At 44.6% G+C, this 26,457-nt stretch overlaps 1 protein-coding gene across 12 annotated transcripts in view; it reads right to left on the bottom strand.

Annotated features, from left to right (window-relative positions):
- Positions 1–25,067, bottom strand: part of armc9 (armadillo repeat containing 9) — a 90,837-nt gene extending 65,770 nt beyond the window's left edge. For 10 of the 12 annotated variants that reach the window (XM_033031345.1, XM_033031352.1, XM_033031346.1 and 7 more), the window contains exons 1-5: positions 24,965–25,067; positions 18,002–18,086; positions 15,938–16,063; positions 11,028–11,198; positions 1,365–1,520 (exon numbers count right to left, since the gene is read on the bottom strand). In XM_033031345.1, coding sequence (XP_032887236.1) covers positions 1,365–1,520; positions 11,028–11,198; positions 15,938–16,063; positions 18,002–18,052 — 504 coding nt within the window. In that variant the 5' untranslated portion in view covers positions 18,053–18,086; positions 24,965–25,067. The remainder of the gene's footprint in view (positions 1–1,364; positions 1,521–11,027; positions 11,199–15,937; positions 16,064–18,001; positions 18,087–24,964) is intronic. The other 2 variants (XM_033031343.1, XM_033031354.1) reach the window with 2 other exon arrangements.
- Positions 25,068–26,457: the final 1,390 nt, after the last annotated feature.

Here is a 26,457-nt window from a genome sequence, read left to right as displayed (position 1 = left end):
GTGTCGACGAAGCCCGCTGCCGGGGCCTGGGTCGGTGCCACGGAGGCGTCCAGAGATACCCCTTAAGAATAAGGGATAGGCCTTTTAGAATAAGGGGTAGGACATTTAGGACTGAGATGAAGAAAAACGTTTTCACCCAAATAGTTGTGAATCTGTTGAATTCTCTGCCACAGAAACAATGGAGGCCAATTTACTGGATGTTTTCAAGAGGGAGTTAGATTTAACTCTTAGGGCTAAGGAAGTCAAGGGATATGGGGAAAAAGCAGGAACGGGGGACTGCCTTTAGATGATCAGCCATGATCATATTGAATGGCGGTGGTGGCTCGAAGGGCCGAATGGCCTACTCCTGCACCTATATTTCTATGTTCTATGTTTCTATGCAGGGGGGAGGAACAAAGGAGGACCGGGCCTGGGGGTACTGCCATGAGGGAGTGGGTGGGGGGGGGGGAGAACAAAGGGGCAGGGGTACTTTGTAAGTTTCTATGTGGTCACTATTTGCAAGCAAAGAATTTCACTGTGGTTTGTCACATGTGACAATAAAGTATTCAGTCATTCATTCATTCATCTAGATGGATTTTTGTGGTCAAGAGTACGAAGACTAATAATTATTTTTCCAATACTGGAAATGAATGAATATAAATTTTTAAAATGCCACGGTGGGTTTTGAATTCAAGATTCACAACATAGGAAGCATAATTATGAAAACTGCTCATTTTCTTCAGGAGAGGATGCCAAAGACTAGCAGCACAATGTGAAGAATTAGGGCCATGATTAAAATGTATCCATCACTCATCACCGGCAATAATAAATAAATTAACATTTGGTCACCTCACTGCTGATTTTTGCTAATCATCCAATCAGTCATTGTTAGTAAAGCACTCTGAGCTGTCCTGAGAAAATGAACTTACTGTTGAACTACAAGTACTTTCTTTCTTGTTCATTATCAGGCAATGTAAAGAATGGGAAAATATTATAAGGGAAGATTCTATGTACATTTAAATTTTAAAATTCAATAGGTTTTGTTCTTCATACACAGAACGCATTCATGATCTCAATTATCATGAAAATGGACACTGGTATATTCTCAGATTATTTCAATGGACCAGTAAAATGATACAACAATGATATCCAAAATTATTTAGAGAAGTTATTGAAAAAATGATTGTACTCTATGACACCAGATACATTATCTCACAGAAGTATCTCGAGGAGCGTAATGCTTTGTCAGCCTTTTCCACCTGTGGCTCCAATGGAAAAATGCCTCCTCTGTGAGATTTAACCCATCAGCTGAGGAATGCAAAGACAGTATTGCATATCTAAATGTCACATCAGCAAAGGACAACAGGACAAAGAGTAGCTCATACCTGAAACAGCTCCTTAAAAGAGGGGTGGATAGTGGGATTGGGGACAAACGGCAGTGCATAATAGGGCAGGAATTCTGTTGTTTGACTTAATGCTGCCCCTCTCGTTTCCAGGTACGTTTTGAAATGAGAGGTTCTTTCTTCCACATCATCTTTGCCCTGTTGAAAAGGCATTTGGTTTTAAGAGATAAAGTTCAATTAACCATGTTTCAATTTACACACTTTCTTTATTTAATTAATGCTCATGTTGCTTTTGAGGTGGTTAGAAAACTCCCATTCGATCAAACATTGCAATTAGATTTTTCTCTAAAAATGTCCCTTCTGATTTTCTTCTTTCACTGCTCAAGGTGAGATCAATGGGTTATTCCAAATCTGTAACCTACCACATGTTCTGAATGAACATATTTCACTTTTATTATATTTATAAACCATGTCCCAACATTTTTATGCATTGCATTAAAATTCTGATAAGAAGATTCAATCTAAAGTGAAGAAAGCTGTTGGCCTTCATAACAAGAGGATTTCAGTATAGGAGTAAAGAGGTTCTTCTACAGTTGTATAGGGCTCTGGTGAGACCACATCTGGAGTATTGTGTCCAGTTTTGGTCTCCTAATTTGAGGAAAGGCATCCTTGTGATTGAGGCAGTGCAGCGTAGGTTCACGAGATTGATCCCTGGGATGGCGGGACTGTCATATGAGGAAAGATTGTAAAGACTAGGCTTGTATTCACTGGAGTTTACTAGGATGAGGGGGATCTTATAGAAACATATAAAATTATAAAAAGACTGGACAAGCTAGATGCAAGAAAAATGTTCCCAATGTTGGGCGAGTCCCGAACCAGGGGCCACAGTCTTAGAATAAAGGGGAAGCCATTTAAGACTGAGGTGAGAAAAAACGTTCTCACCCATGGAGTTGTGAATTTGTGGAATTCCCTGCCACAGAGGGCAGTGGAGGCCAAGTCACTGGATGGTTTTAAGAGAGTTAGATACAGCTCTAGGGGCTAGTGGAATCAAGGGATATGGGGAGAAGGCAGATACGAGTTATTGATTGGGGACGATCAGCCATGATCACAATGAATGGCGGTGCTGGCTCGAAGGGCTGAATGGTCTCCTCCTGCACCTGTTTTCTATGTTTCTATGTTTCTAAGTGAATGGTCTTTTAAAGTTACCATTTTCTACCTTTCAGGAAAGAAAAGACATGGATGAACTACGATGTAATATGACCACGTTAAGGGAAAATTTCAATGCATAAAATATGTAGTTGTGGGAAGAGAAGCAGAGTCAGCATTTCAGGTAGGAGAGACTTTATTAGAACTGAAAAGGAGAAAAATGAAGCTTGTAAAGCTGCACACATGAGGGATGTGTGGAGCGGTATGAAGAGTATCACAAGCTACAAGACCAGTGGCCTGGGGAGGGAAAGTAATCAGGACTGGGTCAATGAGCTAGATTAGTAGATTTGATGGCCTCTGCCCACCCTCCCCCCTGCTCCCCAACAGACTATCTCCCTCAATCCCCCTGGTCCACTTCCTCTGTCTTTGTCGCACCTGACCATCAAGGCTGAGCAGGTGAGTAAGGAGCTGAACAGACTCCGCTCAGGCAAGGCCATGGGTCCCGATGGTGTCAGCTCGAGGGTACTCAAGACGTGTGCCAGCCAGTTGCGTGGAGTACTCCAGCATATCTTCATATCTTCCTGTGATGTGGAAGATATCCTGCCTGGTTCCTGTACCAAAGAGGACGCGTCCCAGCTCCTCCAATGACTACAGGCCGGTGGTGCTGACTTCACGCACCATGAAGTCCCTGGAGAGGCTGGTGCTCACTCACCTGCGACCCCTGGTTAAACCCTACCTGGATTTAGTGGTGGACTTCAGGAGGAGAGGAACACCCCTGTCCCGTCTCCATCAATGGTGTGGATGTGCAGTTTACGAGGGAGTACAAACAGCTTGGAGTGTGCCTGGACATTAAACTGGACTGGTCCAGGAATGCTGAGGCCTTGCACAAGAAGGGACAGAGCCGGCTCTATTTTTTGAGAAGGCTCCGCTCCTTCAACGTCTACAGTAAGATGCTGCAGATGTTCCAGCAATCAGTGGTGGCCAGTGCCATCTTCTTCACTGCTGTGTGCTGGGGCAGCAGGGCGAAGGCTGCAGACACCAACAGGATTAACAAACTCATCAGGAAGGCTGGCTGCGTCCTGGGGGCAGAGTTGGATTCACGGGAGCTTGGTCTTGGAGGGGAGGATGCTCCTCAAACTGCGGAGCATCTTGGACAATACAGCTCACCCGTTCCATCTACACTGTCCAACCTGAGGTGCACCTTCAGCAACAGACTAGTTCCACCAAGATGCAGCACAGCACGCCTCAGGAGAACCTTCTTCCCTGTGGCTATCAAACTGTACAACTCCTCCCCCTTCTGTTGTGGGGACAGAGACTGACTCCCCTCCCCAATCTTTGCACATCCCCAATCCTTTCCACTCTTCACTTTAATTTCATATTTCATGTATCTTCTGTATTATGACTGTTGGCAGATCAATTTCTCTTCTGGGATAAGTAAAGTTCTATCGTATGGTATGGTATTGTAGAAGGTGGGGGAGATATGGTAAAAACTAATGACCATGTCAATAAATCGTTAACAAGGTTTACTGATAAGTGAGTGGGTGGGAGAAGTTCCATGGTGAAAACATAGATAGAAGTACGCAGACAAAGAAATGGGTGTTGCGAAATGCAGAGCAGAACAAACCCAGATGATCAGGCTGGGCATGTCCTCCACTCCCAGCGGGAAAATTATCAATCTTGGGCATGCTATTTCTTTAACAACATTAACAATCACCTAGGTCCCATAGAAATTATTACATCTCAAATATAAAATTTGTAAGTGTTGAGAGAATCTTGAAGTATAGGTTTCACCAGCAAAGAAATATACTTTGCCATTAAATTTGTCGTTGATGGCTTTTCAAGTATAGAGAATGTAACAAAAGATTCCACTATCATCATGCGTAGAAGCAAAGGTAAGAGAATTTACGGCAGTAGCGGTATATGAAACTATTCATTCTTTAGGGAATGGGGGTTCCCCTCTTCTATTATAGATGAGGCCCTCACCAGGGTCTCCACTATATCCCGCAGCTCCGCTCTCACTCCCCATCCCCCAACTCGTAACAGAGTCCCCCTTGTCCTCAACTTCCACCCTATCAGCCGTCACATACAATATATAATCCTCCGACATTTTCGCCACCTCCAACAGGATCCCACCACTGGCCTCATCTTCCCATCTCCTCCCCTTTCTGCTTTCCGCAGAGACCGTTCCCTCTGTCAACTCGTCCCTTCCCACCCAAACGAACCCCATCCCCAGGTACTTTCCCTTGCAGCCGCAGGAAATGCTACACTTGGCTCTTTGCCTCCCCCCTCGACCCAAGTTGTCTTTGCAGATGAGGCAGAGGTTCACCTGCACCTCCTCCAACCTCATCTACTGCAACCGCTGTTCCAGGTGTCAACCTCTCTACATTGGCGAGATCAAGTGCAGGCTTGGCGATCGCTTCGCCCAACACCTCTGCTCAGTTTGCAATAACCAACCTGATCTCCCGGTGGCTCAGCACTTCAACTCCCCCTCCCATTCCGAATCCTACCTTTCTGTCCTGGGCCTCCTCCATGGCCAGAGTGATGCCCAGCGCAAACTGGAGGAACAGCACCATCGGAAGTTCAGTGCAGGTAACACCAAAAGTGTGACATTCAAAAACAGTGCTATGAGAAGACAAGTAGGCCGCTTTAGGGGCAGGTGGTTCGTTTGCAAACTGACAAAGGCCATGACTGAATCGGTGTAATTTCTGGAACAGCTTCTGAGCCACGCTCATACAGGGCTCGAAATTAACGGTTGCCCAGGTGTCATTGACCACCCAAAGTGCCGCCGGGCAACCTAAACGCTGAGTCATTTTGCCCGGCTTGGCACTGCAGATACTGGTTTATACCGAAGATAGACACAAAGAACTGGAGTAACTCAGCGGGTCAGGCAGCATCTCTGGAGAAAAGGAACGTGACTTTTCGTGTTGGCGACGGCTGTATTGCAGGGCAAAGATACCAGGTGTGGGGTGACGAAGGGTCGGAGCAAATGACGGGCCCCGCACAGCAGCAGCAGCAGCAGCGGCCGCGACAGCGGCTCCATCTCCTCCTCCTCCCGCACCCTGCCTGCCCTGATAGCGGCCGTTGCCTGCCATTCTGTCAACGGCGCTTTCAAAACAAACCCTCCCACACGCCGAGGCCGGGAGGAGGGAGGGAGGGGGAGGCCTCCTTTCGCCATCAGAAGCAGCTGCACCAAAGATCCTATAGCTCTCCTCTCCATCCCGCACTGATCCCCATTCCCACCTCTATTCAGTCCTCACTGACATCCCCTGTGCTCCCCTCCCCATCTACCACCCCCCCCCCCAATCTATTCATCCTGCACTGATCTCCCTATCTACCTCGCATTGATTTTCCTGCCACCCACCCATCCTTCCCATCCATCCTGCACTTCTCCTCCATTCATCCTGTACTGATCCCCCCCCCCATTCATCCCGTACTGAACCCCTCATTCACCCTATACTGATCCCCTCATTCATCCTATACTGATCCCCTCATTCATTTTGTACTGATCCCGTACTACTTCACCTGCCACAATCCATCCATACCGCACCGATTGCCTTCTCAACTCCCCCCCCCACCCCCCGCCATCTATCCACCCGCACTGATTCACACCCCCCCTCCTCCCTGACCCTATTGTGCTGGAAATGTCTTCAGAGCGAACATTGACTATGTTTGATAACGAAATCCTATCAAATGTGTTTTAATTCCCAATGTTATTTGTTTTAGTCCATAAAGATGGATTAATTAAATTGTGAACACGTGAAACATTAAAACAGCAATGTTCGATTATCACTGCTACCGTTGACACGTTATTACAGAATTCATTTTAACGGTAAATCAATGCTCTTAATATGGAGTATCAGTACTGTAGTTATTTAATAAGCAACATTCACAACTATATGTTGGATTTATCCAAGTTTTACTTCTACAGTCGGTCATATACATCACAAATTTGGTCAGGAAATATTTCAGTTGAAATATAACTTCAATTCTGAAGTGGGAATGATGGAAACAGCATTTATCAATTATTTTTTTTAAATCTGGTGCGTTCAAACTGGGTATCTTAATTGCTGTTCACAACACGTACATCTAATCTGAATGTCCGGTAATGTGGCGTTTTGACACCTTTAAACATAATACCAAAAGAACAATTGCTGCAGTTATGTCCTTTGGCCATCTCCTGACAGTTAGAGTAATGTTTAACCAGTAAGTCGTATAGTCGGTTTTAACAGCTATTATCATAAAATGCCATTAGAAATTTCCTTGTAACCTGTATATTTTGTTATGGATAAATTATGTGGGAAGTGAGAGTGTTTCTGTACCAATAGCAATAACGACCCATGCTATGGCCATGTCATGGTAACTTTCGGTCCTTCACAGAAAACATGCTTGCATCAATCTGTAGTGTGCATGGTTAAGCATATATGTTAACATGGTCCAGGATTTATTGACACAGGTTGATCTTACGCTGAATAAACCAACCACATTTTAGTTTGGAAGTGGAAAGAACTAATAGAGATTGCATTAATTGCAATGTGTAAAAAGAGTTGAGATACTGTATTGTAATTTTGCTGCATGTCATTGTGGGATATATCATGTCTTGATTGGTGAATATGTTTAGTTTGTGACTTTATTTGAAGCAGAAATAATATGTGAATGCTTCATTGAGTATAATTCCGACTGGTAACTACTCACTTCGTTCGAGCACATTATCGCACGCGTCATGCAAACCGTCTGAAATGACCACCTAAGCTGTCATTTGGCAACCTAAAAAGCTGCCAAGGTTGCCCGGCTGGCAACAGGGAAAAAAGGTTAAGTGAGAGCCCTGTCATATCTAGTTAGTGCCGATGGCAGCACCTACAGGCGTAACAGACAACATATCCTGCCTGTGAATGAGCCGACTCCACAATAGACAATAGACAGTAGATGCAGGAGTAGGCCATTCGACCCTTCGAGCCAGCACCACCATTCAACGTGATCATGGCTGATCATTCCCAATCAGTACCCCGTTCCTGCCTTCTCCCCATATCCCCTGACTGCACCATCCCTAAGAGCCCTATCTAGCTCTCTCTTGAAAGTATCCAGAGAACCGGCCTCCACCGCCTTCTGAGGCAGAGAATTCCACAGACTCACAACTCTCTGTGAGAAAAAATGTTTTCTCATCTCCATTCTAAATGGCTTACCCCTTATTCTTAAACTGTGGCCCCTGGTTCTGGTCTCCCCCAACATCAGGAACATGTTTCCTGCCTCTAGCGTGTCGAAATCTTTAACAATCTTATATGTTTCAATAAGATCCCCTCTCCTCCTTCTAAACTCCAGGGTGTACAAGCCCAGCCGCTCCATTCTCTCAGCATATGACAGTCCCGCCATCCCGGGAATTAACCTTGTAAACCCACGCTGCACTCCCTCAATAGCAAAAATGTCCTTCCTCAAATTAGGGGACCAAAACTGCACACAATACTCCAGGTGTGGTCTCAGTAGGGCCCTGTACAACTGCAGAAGGGCCTCTTTACTCCTATACTTCTCCTCTGGTTATAAAGGCCAACATGCCATTGATTTTTTCACTGCCTGCTGTACCTGCATGCTTACTTTCATAGACTGATGAACTGGAGGAACAGCACCTCATATTTCACTTGGGTAATTTACACCCCAGCAGTGTGAACATTGACCTCCAATTTCAGATAGTCCTTGCTTTTTCCCTCCTTCACCTCACCTTCCCAGCTCTCCCACAAGCCTACGATCTCCGCCTCTTCCTTTCTTTCCCGACCCCCCCACCTTCCCCCCATCAGTCTGAAGAAGGGTCTCGACCCAAAACGTCACCTATTTGTTCTCTCCATAGATGCTGCCACACCCGCTGAGTTTCTCCAGCATTTTTGTTTACCTTTCTGGGCCTGTCCCACCGGCAATTTTTCAGGCGACTGCTGACAGTCGCATGAAAAACCAGCAACTGGAACGGCGACTGTCAGAGTGGAACATGCACGTACACACATCGCTTCCTTCACCAGCCCGTTATGCAGACAGGAGACAGGGCAAGCATGGGGAACGCTGTCTGAGTGAAATTCACAAGTTGCAAAGCCAAGGTGATACAGACACACACCGCGATGAACGGGAGGGTTGGCGCTGTAATTAAGATGGTGAGAGCACAGTGTAAGGTAAGGCCTTTAAAAGAGGGGGGGAGAGGGTGAGAAGGAATGGAGACAACCTTTAAGAAGCCAGAGATACACGGCTGTGAAGCACGGCGGACATTATCGGTTATCCTTGGTTCTGAAAACTACTAGTTACGTTTTTTTTCTCCCAATGAGCCAATGAAATTCACCGGTCAGCACCGGCTATGACCTATGGGAACCTACGAGAACCTTCAATCTTCTGACAACCCACTAGGACCTCCTGGCGACCCACCTACGGCACGAGAGTTCTCACTACTCAACATGTTGAAAAATGTGTGGCGACCAGAATTAGGCCGCGACTAGTTCCCAGAATGTGGGAACTCCTTGCGACCATGAAGGCGACTCCCCGGCAACCACCCGCAAACATGTGGCGACTGCATTGTCTCCTGCAGTCGCCTAAGTGGGACAGGCCCATGAAAGGTATGATGAAGGTGGGACAGCACCATCTGCTGGATGCAATGTTTAACAACATACCACTAGGTAGCCAAATCAGCACACTAGACACAAGAAAAGGCAGTTACTTCAACAGAATGCACTGTTTACAATGAAAAATCTACTTGCTTTTGTATTATAGATATAAGTGCCCCTTATAGATCATGTTATGAGTCATACTTTGTAGCTACGCCCACTAGCTTAACAGAAAGCTTCTCAGCCCTTTCTCCCTCAGTCTTGAGTTACGTATTAAGATGAAGTTACCTATGCTGTAACGCAAATAAAGTATTTGGATCTTCATCACTGTGTGTGACCTAAGTTATACCAACAGCAGAAGCTCGACACCCCTCATGTATACACAAAATAGTAACCACCAACCATGCCTATGGCCCACACACAAATATAGAGCGATACATCATGGAAATAAGATGTGGATAAATATTTGTCAATTTTGAACTGGTGATTTAAGGGATGCTGCAAAGCTCGGTGCTGGAACCCCAGTTAATTACATTATATATAGATAAACGATTTAGACGAGCGAATTAAATGTAACATCTCCAAGTTTGCGGATGACACAAAGCTGAGTTATAGCGTGTGCTACGAGGAGGATGCTATGAGGCTGCAGGGTTATTTGGATAGGTTGGGTGAGTGGGTAGATGCATGGCAGATGCAGTTTAATGTGGATAAATGAGAGGTTATCCACTTTGGTGGCAAGAACAGGAAGGCAGATTATTATCTGAATGGTGTCATATTAGGAAAAGGGGAGGTGCAACGAGACCTGGGTGTACTTATGCATCAGTTACTGAAAGTAAGCATGCAAGGACAGCAGGCAGTGAAGAAAGCTAATGGTATGTTGGCCTTCAATGCGAGAGGATTTGAGTTTAGGAGCAAGGAGGTCTGACTGCAGTTGTACTGGTGAGACCGCAGCTGGTGTATTATGTGCAATTTTGGTCTCCTAATTTGAGGAAGGACATTATTGCTATTGAGGGAGTGCAGTGGAGGTTCGCCAGGTTAATTCCCGGGATGGCGGGACTGACATATGATGAAAGAATGAGTCGACTGGCCTTGTATTCACTGGAATTTAGAAGGATGAGAGGGTTTCTTATAGAAACATATAAAATTCTTACTGGATTGGACAGGCTAGATGCAGGAAAAATGTTCCCGATGTTGGGGGAGTCCAAAACCAGGGGTTACAGTTTAAGAATAAGGGGTAGGCCATCTGAGATGAGGAAAAACATCTTCACCCAGAGAGTTGTGAATCTGTGGAATTCTCTGCCACTGATGGCGGTGGAGGCCAATTCACTGGATGTTTTCAAGATAGATTTAGCTCTGAGGGCTAAAGGAATCAAGGGATATGGGGGGGAAAAGCAGGAACGGGGTACTGATTTTAGTTGATCAGCCATGATCATATTGAATGTCTGTGCTTGCTCGAAGGGCCGAATGGCCTACTCCTGGACCTATTTTTTCTATGTTTCTATGTTTTCTAGTACATTTTAAATCGATGATATAAGTATATCTGTGTTTAGAAAACTTATTCAACTTGGCAGTTACTCCTCTATATTTTCCCAATATTAAACACTTGAACGGTAAGGACAGCACAGATTTGATGCCTCCTTTACATCCTATAAATACCGTTTAACTCAAGCATTAACCAGAGTGAATTAATAGCAAGAAGAAAACTTTAATCCATAACTTTATAGTTGCAATAATTTTTATATATGCTGTCAAAAAGCAATTGTTCAACAACTAACCCAGTAAATATTGGAAAAAGTATATAGTCTAATAAAAAGTTTGAATCAAAAAATATAGCTACAAGACCAATTTTTAAAATTAATATATTTGATTATATATATTAGCAGAAGAAAGATACAAATATTTATGTACAAAATTCACCAAATTTAGTAATAATTTATTTGCCATCTGAAAATGTTAAACTGAGCTTCACTGTTTATATTTAACTTACAAGTTTTCCTCCAGTATTCTTCAAAGGATAGATGGCAAAATGAACATGAAGGTTAAACTCCAGTTTCTGAAGCACTTGATCATTTTCTCGAACATGAGGTGAAATGTGCTGCTCCCAAAGTTTGAAGAATGCCCTTCTATTTCCATCATCAAATGCTTCAAATAAATCTTTCTGTTGAAATATGGGAAAACAAAACATTTTCATCTGCTGTTTAAAAAATATTGCGGTATTCTGAAAATAATCCGTTTCAAAAAAAGCAGAAATAAGGAACTGCATATGTTGGTTTACAAAAAAAGTGCCGGAGTAACTCAGGGGTTCAGGTTGGGACACTTCAGTCTGATGAAGAGTCCTGATCCAAAATGTCACAGATCCATGATCTGAAGAGATGCTGTCTGACTCACTGAGTTACTCCAGCACTTGTGTCTGTTTCAAAAGAAGTTGATTCATTCTTGGGGTTTGGAGTTCCTTGTTATCACTTAGGTTATTTGTCATTTATTTTCAAGATATATTTGGATTTGGATTCAATTTATTGTCATTGTCTTCAATTAAGAGACAACAAAATGCTATTTTCCTTAGTCATACAAATAAAAAACACACAAAAACACAGAACATAGTAGTCTACAACATAAACATCCCCACAACGGCACCAAAGTTCCCCGCTGTGAGGGAAGGAACCAAAGTCCAGTCAACCTCCTCGCTTTAATCTCCCCAATGTTCACCCATGGTTGTGGCCTCCCAAGCCCTCCGCAGTTCCCGCTACGGACGGTCCGATATTCAGGCCCTCTCGACGGGATGATGGAACTCCGCCGTCGAACGAAAGAACATCCTCAGCTGCCTGGACCTCTGAATCGGCCACTTCCTACCGGAGTCCGCGACTCCCGAAGTCCACAGGCCGCGCTGGCGGAGATTCACGCTGGTGCCCCCGGCAAAGGGTCCCAGAAGTCCGCGATATTAGTCAGCGCCGGCCGTATTGGAAGTGGCGGCGCTGTTAACAGCTGCGGCTCGCCTGCAGTCCGTCTGTCTTCTTTTTTCTGTAGTTTTTTTTGTCTTGTTTTGGTTAAGTTTTAGTTTGTTGGGTTGTGTTAGAGGGGGGGGGGGGGGAGGGTGAAACATGTTCTCTGTCTCTTCCTTCGGGGGAATGCGACTTTTTCGTGTCGTATCCCCCTTCTCTGCCTCCGTCTGCGCTGAGGCCTAATGGCGGAGCTGGCGGCCTCCAGCCTGCGACTGACCCCGAGGCTCCGGAGGCAGAGCCAGCCAGGACTCACCAACAAGAGGCTGGCCGTCTTCGGGGCTGAGGCAGCGGTGGCCCGACTTGCTGGTGCGGCGTTCTGGCTTTCGGCGGCGACCTGGAGCTGATGCAGTGGGGCTCAGAGCTGAGACTGCGGGACCCGGAGCTGGGGCGGCTGCCCGGAGCGGAGACTGCTGGACCCGGAGCTGGGGCGGCGGCCCGGAGCGGAGACTGCGGGACCCGGAGCTGGGGCGGCGGCCCGGAGCTGGGGCGGCGGCCCGGAGCGGAGAATGCGGGGCCTGGAGCTGGGGCGGCGGCCCGGAGCGGAGACTGCGGGACCCGGAGCTGGGGCGGCGGCCCGGAGCGGAGACTGCGGGACCCGGAGCTGTGGCGGCGGCCTGGAGTGGAGAATGCGGTACCCGGAGCTGGGGCGGCGGCCCGGAGCGGAGACTGCGGGAGCCGGAGCTGGGGCGGCGGCCTGGAGCTGGGGCGGCTGCCCGGAGCTGATGCTGTGGCGGGCCGTCTCGGAGCGGAGACGGCGTTCCGGATTTCGGTGGCGGCGACATCACCACGGAGGTCCGCTGGACTGGAGGGCGGCATCTCCGGCCTGGATCGATCGCCTCAGCGCAGAGAGAGAACAAGGAGGGAAGAGACGTAGACTAAGACTTTGCCTCCATCACAGTGAGGATGTGCTTGGTGAACTCACTGTGGTGGATGTTTAATTTGTGTTTATTGTATGTTTTGTTTTTATTGGTTCTGTGTATGACTGCAGGCATCATAATTTCGTTCAGACCGAAAGGTCTGAATGACAATAACGGAATCTAATCTAATCTAATTGGGAGCTCCGCGAACTACAGCTTCGCGATGTCGATACAGCAGGCCCAACACACCGGAGCTTCAAATGGCGATCCCAGGTAAGGCATCGCCCGTTCCGCGGTGTATCCAGCACTGCATCACCGCTGCTGAAGCTCTGATCTGGTCCCCGGCAGGAAAGGCAGCGCCAATCCAGCTGGTAGGCCGCGAGGAGGGGGGGGGGGGCGACAACGCGACTCGGATAATAGTCGCATCCTCGCCAGGAAGTGACTGAAGGACGGATTCCCCCTTACCATACCCCCTTCCCCCACATAAAACACAAAAAAAACTAAAGACCATACTTCAAACATAACAAAAAATAAATAAGATACCAGACTGAAGGCGGAGGCAGCCAGCAACAGCGCCACCAGATGTCATGTAACTGGCTAAACCAATAATCATTAACAATGTCTAATTGATCTTGAGAAGGTGTTGCTGAGCTACTTTCTTCAACTGCTGTCATTGTCCTGGCAAAAGCATTGAAATAATCTTGTTAATAGTGAGTTCTAAAATTTAAACCCACTGATAATGGAACAGGGATGATTTATTTCCCAAAGACAACATTGCGCATGAATTATGGGGAACACAGAGTTGTGAATATATGGGATTATCTGCAAATAACAATTCAACACTTGTCTTGGATTTTTTTTAGATAGCATCGAAGTATCTTCAGCAGAGAGGGTGCTCCAGAGAATACATGGGGAGGTGAAATGGATTAAAATAAAACTGGCGATCAAACTTAAAATCAAAAAAGATGAGATAGCCAAACATTTTGATAACAGTAACAGGACTTGCGGGTCCGAGTCAGCATGGATTTACGAAGGAGAAATCATGCTTGACTAATCTTCTGGAATTTTTTGAAGATGTAACTAGGAAAATGGACAAGGGAGAGTCAGTGGATGTAGTGTACCTGGACTTTCAGAAAGTATTTGATAAGGTCCCACATAGGAGATTAGTGGGCAAAATTAGTGCACATGGTATTGGGGGTAGAGTGCTGAGATGGATAGAGAAGTAGTTGGCAGACAGGAAACAAAGAGTAGGGATTAATGGGTCCCTTTCAGAATGGCAGGCAGTGACTAGTGCGGTACCGCAAGGCTCGGTTCAGGGACCGCAGCTATTTACAATATACATCAATGATTTGGATGAAGGGATTCAAAGTAACATTAGCAAATTTGCAGATGACACAAAGCTGGGTGGCAGTGTGAACTGTGAGGAGGATGGGCAGATGCATGGCAGATGAAGTTTAATGCGGATAAATGTGAGGTTATCCACTTTGGTAGCAAAAGCAGGAAGGCAGATTATTATCTGAATGGCGTCAAGTTGGGAAAAGGGGAAGTACAACGGGATCTGGGGGTCCTTGTACATCAGTCTATGAAAGTAAGCATGCAGGTACAGCAGGAAGTGAAGAAAGCGAATGGCATGTTGGCCTTTATAACAAGAGAAATCGAATATAGGAACAAAGAGGTCCTTCTGCAGTTGTACAGAGCCCTAGTGAGACCACACCTGGAGTATTGTGTGCAGTTTTGGTCCCCTAATTTGCGGAAGGACATTCTTGTTAATGAGGGAGTGCAGCGTAGGTTTACAAGGTTAATTCCTGGGATGGCGGGACTGTCATACGCTGAGAGAAAGGAGCAGCTGGGTTTGTACACTCTGGAGTTTAGAAGGATGAGAGGGCATCTCATTGAAACATATAAGATTGTTAAGGGTTTGGACACGCTAGAGGCAGGAAACATGTTCCCGATGTTGGGGGAGTCCAGAACTAGGGGCCACAGTTTAAGAATAAGGAGTAAGTCATTTAGAACGGAGACGAGGAAACACTTTTTCTCAGAGAGTGGTGAGTCTGTGGAATTCTCTGCCTCAGAGGACGGCGGAGGCGGGTTCTCTGGATGCTTTCAAGAGAGAGCTAGATAGGGCTCTTAAAAATAACGGAGTCAGGGGATATGGGGAGAAGGCAGGAACGGGGTACTGATTGGGGATGATCAGCCATGATCACATTGAATGGCGGTGCTGGCTCGAAGGGCCGAATGGCCTACTCCTTCACCTATTGTCTATTGACTGCTTTGTCATGGATGTTGACAAGCAGACGTGGAGAAGAGTCCATCACATTCCTGGATTCTGCCTGATAGATGATCAGAATGTTGTGAGAAGTCCGGAGGTAAATGACTTGTTGCTGAATGCCCCGTCTATGATCAATGTTGTATTTACATTTCTGATCATTTGAGATTTATGGCTTTTATCACATAAACAGCCAGGTAGTAGATCCAATAGATTCTAGAAGTGACATATAGAGTTTAGTCAAATGAGAGGTGATCTCATTGAAACATTAAGAATTCTGGAGTATTTTACAGGGTAGATATGGGAAGGATGTTTCCCTTAACGGAAACACTAAGGGTCACAATTTCAAAATAAGGAAAAGCTCATTTAAAACCAAAATGAGGATAAATCCTTCACGTAAATCCTTGGGATTCTCTCTCGCAGAATGCTGCGCGGCCTACTCATTGATTTCAGCCAAAGCTCAGATCAATAAATTTTGGACATGAGACCTATCAAGGAATTTGAGGCAATAGGACAAAAAATGGTGCCGATTTAGATCCATGATTTTTATGAATGGCAGCTCATACATGACAAGCCCAATGGGCAATTTCTGCTCCTCCACTTTGTTCTTACCTTTAGTTAAATAAATAAATCTTCACAATCTATCACAATGTAGCTAAACCAAACATTCTTAAGTATACATATATATATTAAGTATACTTTCAGAATGTAGTAATTAATTGGAGTCCAGGTAAATTAAAAAATCTCATTTGATGGTGCAAAGAACAAACTTTACCTGAATGTGCAAAGTCTTAAAATTTTGGCCAGCGCTCACTGGTGCTTTTGGGATTGTCTTTCCCTTGTTTTTGCATTCCTTATCAAAGATATTCACAGTTTCTTCAAAAGCTGCAAACCTTAAATACTGAGTGAGAAACACAAACAGTTTAAGGTTTTGTTTTTATTAAACAATAAATGTCACATTCCAGTCTAATTTACATTTTACATTGGGAAAGATATGATGAAAAGTAAATGTCATTATTAGTGACAGCAATGAAGACAAAGCTATCTCCGGTTCCAAATAACAAATATGATTTTAATTAACCATTCACTTGTGATTTAGTACATCAACTATTATCTCAATTCACAATAAACAAGGGTCATAATTTTCTGTGGTGGGACATTTGCCATTATTTTTATTATATGATTGCCTTTCTACACTTAACTTCCTTCATAGTTGATGCGAGCAAGTTGGTAAGATCACAAGAAGTAAAATCAATTATCTCCATAGTCACACAGCACGGAAACAGGCACTTTGGCCCAACTTGTCCAAGCTGACCAAAATGTTCCATCTGAAATACTCTCATTTGCCCATGTTTTGCCATTCTTTTCCTATATACCTGTCCAACTGTCTTTTAAATGCTGTTATTCATTGTAACTGCCTCAACTACTTTGACTGGCAGCTCGTTCCATAAACTCATCACCCTCTGTGTGAAAAATGTTGCTCCTCAAATTTCTATTAAATTTCACCCTAGTGTCAGTGACCTGGATAAATAATTAAATTTAAGGATTACAGAGAAACATAGAAAATAGGTGCCGGAGTATGCCATTCAGCCCTTCGAGCCAGCACCGACATTCAATGGACAGTAGACAATAGGTGCAGGAGTAGGTCATTCGGCCTTTCGATTCAATGTGATCATGGCTGATCATCCCCAATCAGTACCCCGTTCCTGCCTTCTCCCCATATCCCCTGACTCCGCTATTTTTAAGAGCCCTATCTAGCTCTCTCTTGAAAGCAAATGAGAACCTGCCTCCACCAGAGAATTCCACAGACTCACCACTCTCTGTGAGAAAAAGTGTTTCCTCGTCTCCGTTCTAAATGGCTTACTCCTTATTCTTAAACTGTGGCCCCTGGTTCTGGACTCCCCCAACATCGGGAACATGTTTCCTGTCTCTAGGGTGTCCAAACCCTTAACAATCTTATATGTTTCAATGAGATATCCTCTCATCCTTCTAAACTCCAGAGTGTACAAGCCCAGCTGCTCCATTCTCTCAGCATATGACAGTCACGCCATCCCGGGAATTAACCTTGTAAACCTACGCTGCACTCCCTCAATAGCAAGAATGTCCTTCCTTAAATTCAATATGATCATGGCTGATCATCCACAATCAGTACCCTGTTCCTGCTTTCTCCCCATATCCCTTGATTCCTTTAGCCCTAAGAGCTAAATCTAACTGTCTAGAAAACATTAAGTGAATCGGCCTCCACTGCCTCCTGTGGCAGATAATCCCATATATTCACAACTCTGGGTGAAAAAGTTTTTCCTCATCTCAGTCCTAAATGACCTACCCCTTATTCTTAAACTGTGACCCTTGTTTCTGGACTCCCCCAACATCGGGAACATTTTTATTGCAAATTGTGAAATTAAAGTGTAAATACTGAGAAATATAAATTAAGATGCATGAATTCCATTCAAAATTTGGGGCAGAAAATAATTATGATGGAACAGGAGTAAAAATGAGACAGGAAAAGGAGTCAAAATTGAAACATGGTTATTTTAATTTAAATATCACATTTTAAAGATTTGAAATCTGTGGAAATGATAGTCCATGCTGTTTTAGTTAATTTTCCGGAGACAAAGAAGTTGTCCATCTGTAATTACACCCATTCAAGGGAATTCCACTGACATGGACAAGATTTAACTTTCTGCGACGTTTACTTCAAATCTACAATCAAAAAGACAATTTTGCACAATTCAATGTATTTCAATAGTAATACAGACTGCACAAATTTGTACAACTGTCTGCATTTAGTTTGGAAATCCCTTAACATACACAAATGGCAATACTTTTTCCAACCTACCTCCTTTATCAAACCATTCAGTTCAGCTTCATACGTCAAGTTGTCCCCCATGGTCCATAAATTGTAATTTCACCTCATAGCCAATCTATATTAAAAAAAAATTAAAGTATAAGGTCATGAAATATATTTGGCAGGGATTTTATAAGAAAAGTGAGAACAAAAGAGTAATTAGGGAGAGAATAGGTTCCATTAAAGATCTGTGTGGACATGTTTATGTGGAGCCACAGGAGATGGATGAACTCTTTAATGAACACTTCTCATGTTTTCACTGTGGAGAAGATTGTTGAAGCTAGGGAAGTCAGGGAAGAGAATAGCTATCTCCCAAAACATATTGACATTACAAAAGAGGAGTTGGCAGAATGGAGGTACATAAAGAAAGATTAATCCCCAGAGTCTGACCATGTGTCCCTACAACATTGTGAGAAATTGCTGTTCCCAGACAGAGTCTTTGGCATCATTTTTTGTCACAGGTGAGGTACAATGGAAAGGATACTTAGAGATAATATAATATATATAAGCATCTGGATAAACAGGGTCTGATTAGGATCAGTCAACATGGATTTGTGCCTGGAAGGTCATGTTTGACTAATCTTCTTGAATTTTTTGAAGAGGTTACTCGGGAAATTGATGAGGGTAAAGCAGTGGATGTTGTATATATGGACTTCAGTAAGGCCTTTGACAAGGTTCCTCATGGAAGGTTGGTTAAGAAGGTTCAATTGTTGGGTATTAATGGTGGAGTAGCAAGATGGATTCAACAGTGGCTGAATGGGAGATGCCAGAGAGTAATGGTGGATGGCTGTTTGTCAGGTTGGAGGCCAGTGACTAGTGGGGTGCCACAGGGATCTGTGTTGGGTCCACTGTTGTTTGTCATGTACATCAATGATCTGGATGATGGTGTGGTAAATTGGATTAGTAAGTATGCAGATGATACTAAGATAGGTGGTGTTGTGGATAATGAAGTAGATTTTCGAAGTCTACAGAGAGATTTAGGCCATTTGCAAGAGTGGGCTGAAAGATGGCAGATGGAGTTTAATGCTGATAAGTGTGAGGTGCTCCATCTTGGCAGGACAAATCAAAATAGGACGTACATGGTAAATGGTAGGGAATTGAGGAATGCAGTTGAACGGAGGGATCTAGGAATAACTGTGCACAGTTCCCTGAAGGTGGAATCTCATGTAGATAGGGTGGTAAATAAAGCTTTTGGTGTGCTGGCCTTTATAAATCAGAGCATTGAGTATAGAAGTTGGGATGTAATGTTAAAATTGTACAAGGCATTGGTGAGGCCAATTCTGGAGTATGGTGTACAATTTTGGTCGCCTAATTATAGGAAGGATGTCAACAAAATAGAGAGAGTACAGAGTAGATTTACTAGAATGTTGCCTGGGTTCCAGCAACTAAGTTACAGAGAAAGGTTGAACAAGTTAGGTCTTTATTCTTTGGAGCGCAAAAGGTTAAGGGGGGACTTGATAGAGGTCTTTAAAATGATGAGAGAGATAGACAGAGTTGACGTGGATAAGCTTTTCCCACTGAGAGTAGGGAAGATTCAAACAAGAGGACACGACTTGAGAATTAAGGGACAGAATGAGAGAGATAGACAGAGTTGACGTGGATAAGCTTTTCCCACTGAGAGTAGGGAAGATTCAAACAAGAGGACACGACTTGAGAATTAAGGGACAGAAGTTTAGGGGTAACATGAGGGGGAACTTCTTTACTCAGAGAGTGGTAGCTGTGTGGAATGAGCTTCCAGTGGAGGTGGTGGAGGCAGGTTCGATTTTATAATTTAAAAATAAATTGGATAGTTATATGGACGGGAAAGGAATGGAGGGTTATGGTCTGAGTGCAGGTAGATGGGACTAGGGGAGAATAAGTGTTCGGCACGGACTAGAAGGGCCTGTTTCCGTGCTGTTATGGTTATATGGTACCAGAAGACTGGAGGGTGACTAATATTATGCCTTTATTTAAGGAAAGGTGCAAGGAAAAGCCTTAAAGTTCAATTAAAAGCAAGAAGACCTCAGGAGCGGATGGTATTCATGCTGCACCCTCTCCTTCCCATTCACCACTTCACACCTACTTAAGGCAAGACTTGAGTATGAAAAGACTAGACCATTTCTCACCCCAACCAACACTTCACACCCACTCACAGCCTAACCTCAGTCTGCAAAGATGGTGTCTTTCTACACCCACGCCCCTCCAATCACCACTTCACACCCAATCATCCACACCCTCTGTTAAAAGGCACTACTGTAAATGCACTTACTTCCTGTTTGCACTGTATATTGATTTTAGATAAAACGCTACCACTTACGGCTGTGATTTTTGATCATCTTACTCAGTCCCCCTCCGCTGAGCAGATGCAGAGAATTCTTCCCATCAATGAAAAATAAAAGTGTTATTAGTTTTTTTTTAAATGTTGAGAATCTCTCTCCTGTCAATCACTCCATGAAAGCCACACCTTTTCCGGTGGGGGGGGGGGAGGTGTTATAAAACCCGGAAATGTGGGTGTGGCTCAGTCTCTGCAAGATGGAGGAGAGAGAGGTCACGACTCGCTGTCTTTAGTGGTTTTGCACCCTACTTCAAATGGTATGAAACTGCACTTGAATTTGGTGGCCTTGCACCCTGCTAGAAGTGGTAAGAAACTGCACTTGAATTTGGTGGCCTTATACCCTGCTTGAAATAGAATTTCAAGGATTAGCCGTGAGTCAACTACCAGCCCACCAGCCGTGAGTGAGTGAGTTGCCAGCACAACAGGCTTGATTGACTGAGACGCCAGCCCAAGAATCCATTTGCCGCACAATTTGCATACTAGCCCTCTGGAAACCAGTCCCTTCAGCCCACAACACCCATACTAGCGCTCCAGAAAGCCCCCCCCCCCCCCAACTGGCCACCAATATTAGAATTGGTGGAGAGGTGGAATATTGCGTTGGATGACCAGCCCTCCTGTGTGATGCTGGGACCCAACGGGTCCCACTTAGTCTAGTCAACAATAAAAATAGAGGAGGTGGAGAGGCTTTTCAGAGGACAAAAGAGCCGGAAATCTCCAGGACCTGACAATGTTTCCCCCTCTACTCTTAAGCTCTGTGCCAAACAGCTGGCATCGGTCTATACAGACATTTTTAACCAGTCCCTGCAAACATGTACTGTCCCTGCCTTCTTCAAAGTCTCCACTATTGTCCCTGCACCCAAAAAGGCAAGGATTACTTGTCTTAATGACAACAGGCCTGTCGCACTGACCTCTGTAGTCATGAAGACACTCGAAAGGCTTGTGCTGGCCAAGCTGAAAAATATCACAAACTCCCTGCTGGACCCTCTGTAGTTTGCATATCGGGCCAATAGATCTGTGGATGATGCAGTTAACCTGGGCCTGCACTTCATCCTACAGCACCGAGACCGCCAGGGGACCTATGGAAGGATCCTGTTTGTTGATTTTAGCTCTGCATTCAACACCATTGTCCCAGAGCTACTACTCTTCAAACTTTCCGAGTTGACTGTGCCTGAACCCCTTTGTCAGTGGATCACCAACTTCCTGACAGACAGGAAGCAGCATGTGAGGCTGGGAAAGCACATCTCGGACCCGCAAACACTCAGCATAGGAGCACCGCAAGGCTGCGTACTCTCTCCTCTCCTCTACTCTCTCTACACCAACGACTGCACCTCCACAGACACCTCTGTCAAGCTTCTCAAGTTTGCGGACGGCACAACCCTGATTGGACTGATCCAGGATGGGGAGGAATCTGCCTACAGACAGGAAGTGTCACAGCTGGCGTCCTGGTGCCGTAGCAACAACCTAGAGCTCAATGCTCTTAATCAGTGGAATTGATTGTAGACTTTAGGAGAGCTCCCCCTTCCCTCACCCCACTCACCATCAACAACACCACAGTCACATCTGTGGAGTCTTTTAAATTCCTGGGAACCATCATCTCCAAGGACCTTAAGTGGGGGGGTACCATCGACTCCACAGTCAAAAAGGCACAACAGAGGATGTATTTCCTGCGGCAGCTGAGGAAGCACAATCTGCCACAGGCAATGATGGTCCAATTCTACACGGCCATCGTAGAGTCTGTCTTCACCAAGCACGACACCTGGAGGCTGCAGTGAATCGTCCGATCACCAGAGAAGATTATTGGCTGCAACCTTCCCTCCATTGGATGAACTGTACACTGCAAGGGCCAGGAAGCGAGTGGGCAAGATCATCTCTGACCCCTCTCACCCTGGCCACAAACTGTTTGAATCACTTCCCTCTGGAAGGTGACTCCGGACTGTCAAAGCTGCCACAGCCAGACATAAAAACAGTTTTTATCCACGAGTAGTTGCTCTACACAACAGCCAAAAATCTGTAGCCTCCCTTTGATCTGGTATTTTGTTGGTTCACATGCTTGATCAATAGTGTTTTATCATTAATGTTTTATTATTATTATTAATGTTTAGTGTTTTCTGAGTCATTTGTAACTGTCACTGTATGTCATGTTGTTACTTGTGGGCGGAGCGCCAAGGCAAATTCCTTGTATGTGAATACTTGGCCAATAAACTTACTTACTTACTGAAGTTTTAAAACCCAGCAGTGAACAGTTTCAGTCATGAATCCACAATCTTATCATCTATATCTGGGAGGAGTCCGTTATGGAGTTAACCATATCCATTTTCAAGAAAGGAGATAAATCTGAACATAATAGTGATAGGTGCTTTTACAGGGAAGGCCTTCATCATCACCCTCAACTGCCTTCTTTCAGTGGCCAAACACTGTCTCCCAAATCATAGTGCTGTACATACAGATACACAGTGGATGTGATCTTCGATGTATAACAGCTTCAATAGAAATGCAGCTGTTCACTCACCACGAACCAATTGAGGAAAAGGCATCAACTAGACAAAAAGTTCAAACTTGGCACAAGATTTGACATATTGTGAACATATAGAAGCCCAGTATAAAAAAACAATGCATCTCCTCAAAAAACACCCAGTCACTCGCCCTGCCAGGCATCTCATACCCAATGGGTGGAAGTCTCCAGTTCCCACATTGGCATTACCAGTCAGCCAGAACCAGACTGGATGCAAATATCCTTGATCATTGGGAACTGCCCAAGACCATAGAATATAGCCTAGCGAAAATCAGACAATATTTAGTGCAAATGCTGTGAATACATTAAGATTTCATTTGCATTTCAAACACTCAAAACTTTCAACTGAAATTGGGTCTGCTCCTCAATGGTCACTTTCTTCCTCCTAGTAATGCCCCTGTCCGACTTAGGAAACCTGAACGGAAACCTCTGGAGACTTTGCGCCCCACCCAAGGTTTCCGTGCGGTTCCCGGAGGTTGCAGGTGGTTGCAGGTAGTGGAAGCAGGTAGGGAGACTGACAAAAACCTCCTGGAACCGCACGGAAACCTTGGGCGGGGCGCAAAGTCTCCAGAGGTTTCCGTTCAGGTTTCCTAAGTGGGACAGGGGCATAACTCTCTCTCTATTTACACAGTGTTACTTCATCTCTTGTTCTTCCTATTTCCATATCACTAAACTCCTCAGTCTTTCATATTCGATTTTCTCTCCATCCTCATGTAAATATCGCTAAATTCTTTATCTTAATTTATCTATCAATACATTTGTTATTTCCTGCCCTAATCTACTAACCTGTCATGTTATTTAGCGTACTGCTCCCCTCCACTGCATTACCACCTAACTTGCATATTGAACTCGCTCACATTGGTCTTCTTCTTATCAAGTCCACACACAAGATTAGAAGTTGTTCAGCCAGAGCTGAACACAATTCTCCGCACCTTCATACAACGGTGTCTGTCTTGTGCTTCTTGTGCGTGGTGGTGGAAAGAATGATGAAAAGAGGGCCGCGACGGGAACACTCTGTCCTTGACCCCCTCACATTGGTTGCACAGCTGCTAGAGCTGCTGTCTCGCAGTGCCACAGGCACGGGTTCAATTCTGATCTTGGGGGCTGTCTATTTAGAGTTAGAACATTCTCCCTGTCTAGGAAGTGGATGAGAAAGTGGGATAACTTAGCACTAATGTGAATGGATGATTGATGGTCAGTATGGATTCAGTGGGCTGAAGTGACTGTTTCCATGCTGTAGCTTTCTTATCCATAATCTACATCTCTACAACATTTCTCCATCGTCTGCATCATGGTACCTCCATTTCTTTGCTCCTTCTCCATCTCACATTTTTATTATTCAACAGCTCCATTTTGTCTGCTTGTACAAAACTCATCTTTCTGGTTGCTCCTCTTCTTCTCAATTCTAACTTGCCACATATCATCTTAGTCCTTTCTCACTTTCTCTAGCTACAAATTCATATTCAAGGAATGGGTGACTTTTTAGATCGAAACCCTTCTTCAGACTGAGAGTCAGGGGAGAGGCAGACATAGAGAAAGGCAATGCAAGGTGTGAAAACAAGACATCAAGGGGAATGAGTTAAAGGAAAATGTAGGAATAGTTCAGTTAGCTAGGGGAAGGTGACAACAAAGCATACAGAGATTTAAAAAAATCAGAGGGACAGTCAGACTGGTGGGAGAACTAGGAGGGGAGAGGGATGGAGAAATCTGAAGCAGGGTCTCGACCTGAAACGCTACCCATTCTTTCTCTCCAGAGATGCTGCCTGTCCCATTGAGTTACTCCTGCAGTTTGTGTCTATCTTCGGTTTAAACCAGCATCTGCAGTTAGCTCGTACACATTAAACCTACAACGGGCTGGTTCCTAACCATTTAAACTCAGTTTCCCTCAGGAGGCGCCGGGCCCAACGTGTTTATGATCAGTGGCGCGGGTGAGGATAGTAACCGACTGGCTGAGCCTTAAATCCACACCATCAGCTGCCCCCAATCCCACAGAGACCCCCTCCCTCACAGCGACCCCCACCCCCACAGAGGCCCCCTCCCCCCATCTCCACCCCCTCAGCGACCCCCACCCCCACCCCCTCCATCTCCACCCCCACCGCCCGCTCCACGACAGCGCTCTCAAACCCACCACGTCGCCGCCAGGCCGCTCACCGGAAGTGCCTCCCTGGCAACCAAAGACCTCTGCTCTAAGATCTTTGCTGGCAACCACGGTCGGCAGCAAGTTAGGCCACTCCTGCGAAATGCAATGGGCTGACGTAGTACGCAACGGAGCGGAACGCGGGCCTTTTTTTCGTCCATTTCAGTGACCGGACCTGACCCCAGTGTAATCAACGTTGCGGGGGAACAGCTTGTGTGTGTGATATCGGGTTAGATTCATGATTTTGTTAGTTCAAAATTCTGTTAATTCTTGTTAAAGAATATAATGTTTATAAATGTTGACTCTTGTTAATTTTCTTTTTAAATGTTTTTTAAAACCTTTCTTTTTAATGGCTCATGTGCTATGTATGAGTTGATTTTGTATTACACTTGCACTGTAATTCATTCATTTAATCATACTGTTCACAACTTCAGTATTTGGGAAATGAATAGCAATATGAAGATTCCAGTTGCTCTACCCTTGGAATGTTTCTTAACGTTTTTGTGTCTATGCAGTTGTTTCTCAACAATAAAATGGGTCTGGTCTTCCCAATAGCCAGAGTGGAATGAGATCTGTCGGTAATGGTGGGGTTATCTAAATTAAGTTTTTCACAAAATTATTTTTTTTTTTAGCAAGATTTACAAATGATGTATAACTTAAGGATGGTTTTATTCAGCGAGCATACAACTGCTTAGATTGTGCTGGAAAGAACACACATACATGAGTGTGATATAATATAGAAACATAGAAAATAGGTGCAGGAGGAGGCCATTCGGCCCTTCGAGCCAGCACCGCCATTCATTGTGATCATGGCTGATCGTCCCCTATCAATAACCCGTGATATGCATATAATAATATAACACATTTCCATTTCTTCCGATTTTTATATCCAATGATGAACTTTATTTCAGACTAGACAAGGGACAACATTAAATAAAAAAACATTGTAAACCTCCCTGCAACTTCACTCTGGTGTCTCAGCGGTGCTGATCCGAGCCAGACTCCCCGCACGCTGTGGAAGGAACATCTTTCCGCTTTTATTGTGATTTATTTCTCTTTTTAACACTGAATATCTGATAATGACACATTAGCAGCATATGGCACCAATATTGCACCAACCCACTCAATTTTAATAATTCATAATAGAAATCCATTAACATGGTTAACACTTTATTTCTGACATGTATAGTAAGATTTACATAATTCACATTATTCTGTGCATGAGATATACAGGGTTGCAGTGTTCAGCATATCAGCTAACCAGTGAAAGTGATGTACAATTCAACGTATGTAACACAATGGTAGCCCCACCCCTGCTTACACCAAAGAGCAAAAAGTCCAATGTAGATACAATAATAAATAAATCGGCATTTGCATTGTTTTGTGCAGTTAACAAATCACAATTTCAATGTACATAAGACGGCAGTTATTTGACAAATACTTCGCAGTTCGGTGTAGGAGATCATGTCGGCGAGTATTCTGGA

The sequence above is a fragment of the Amblyraja radiata genome, chromosome 13 (genome assembly GCF_010909765.2).
Source record: "Amblyraja radiata isolate CabotCenter1 chromosome 13, sAmbRad1.1.pri, whole genome shotgun sequence".
In the NCBI taxonomy this organism is placed as follows: Eukaryota; Metazoa; Chordata; class Chondrichthyes; order Rajiformes; family Rajidae; genus Amblyraja; species Amblyraja radiata.
The sequence above is the reverse complement of the archived record's forward strand: the minus strand, read 5'-3'. Positions and strand labels throughout refer to the sequence as shown.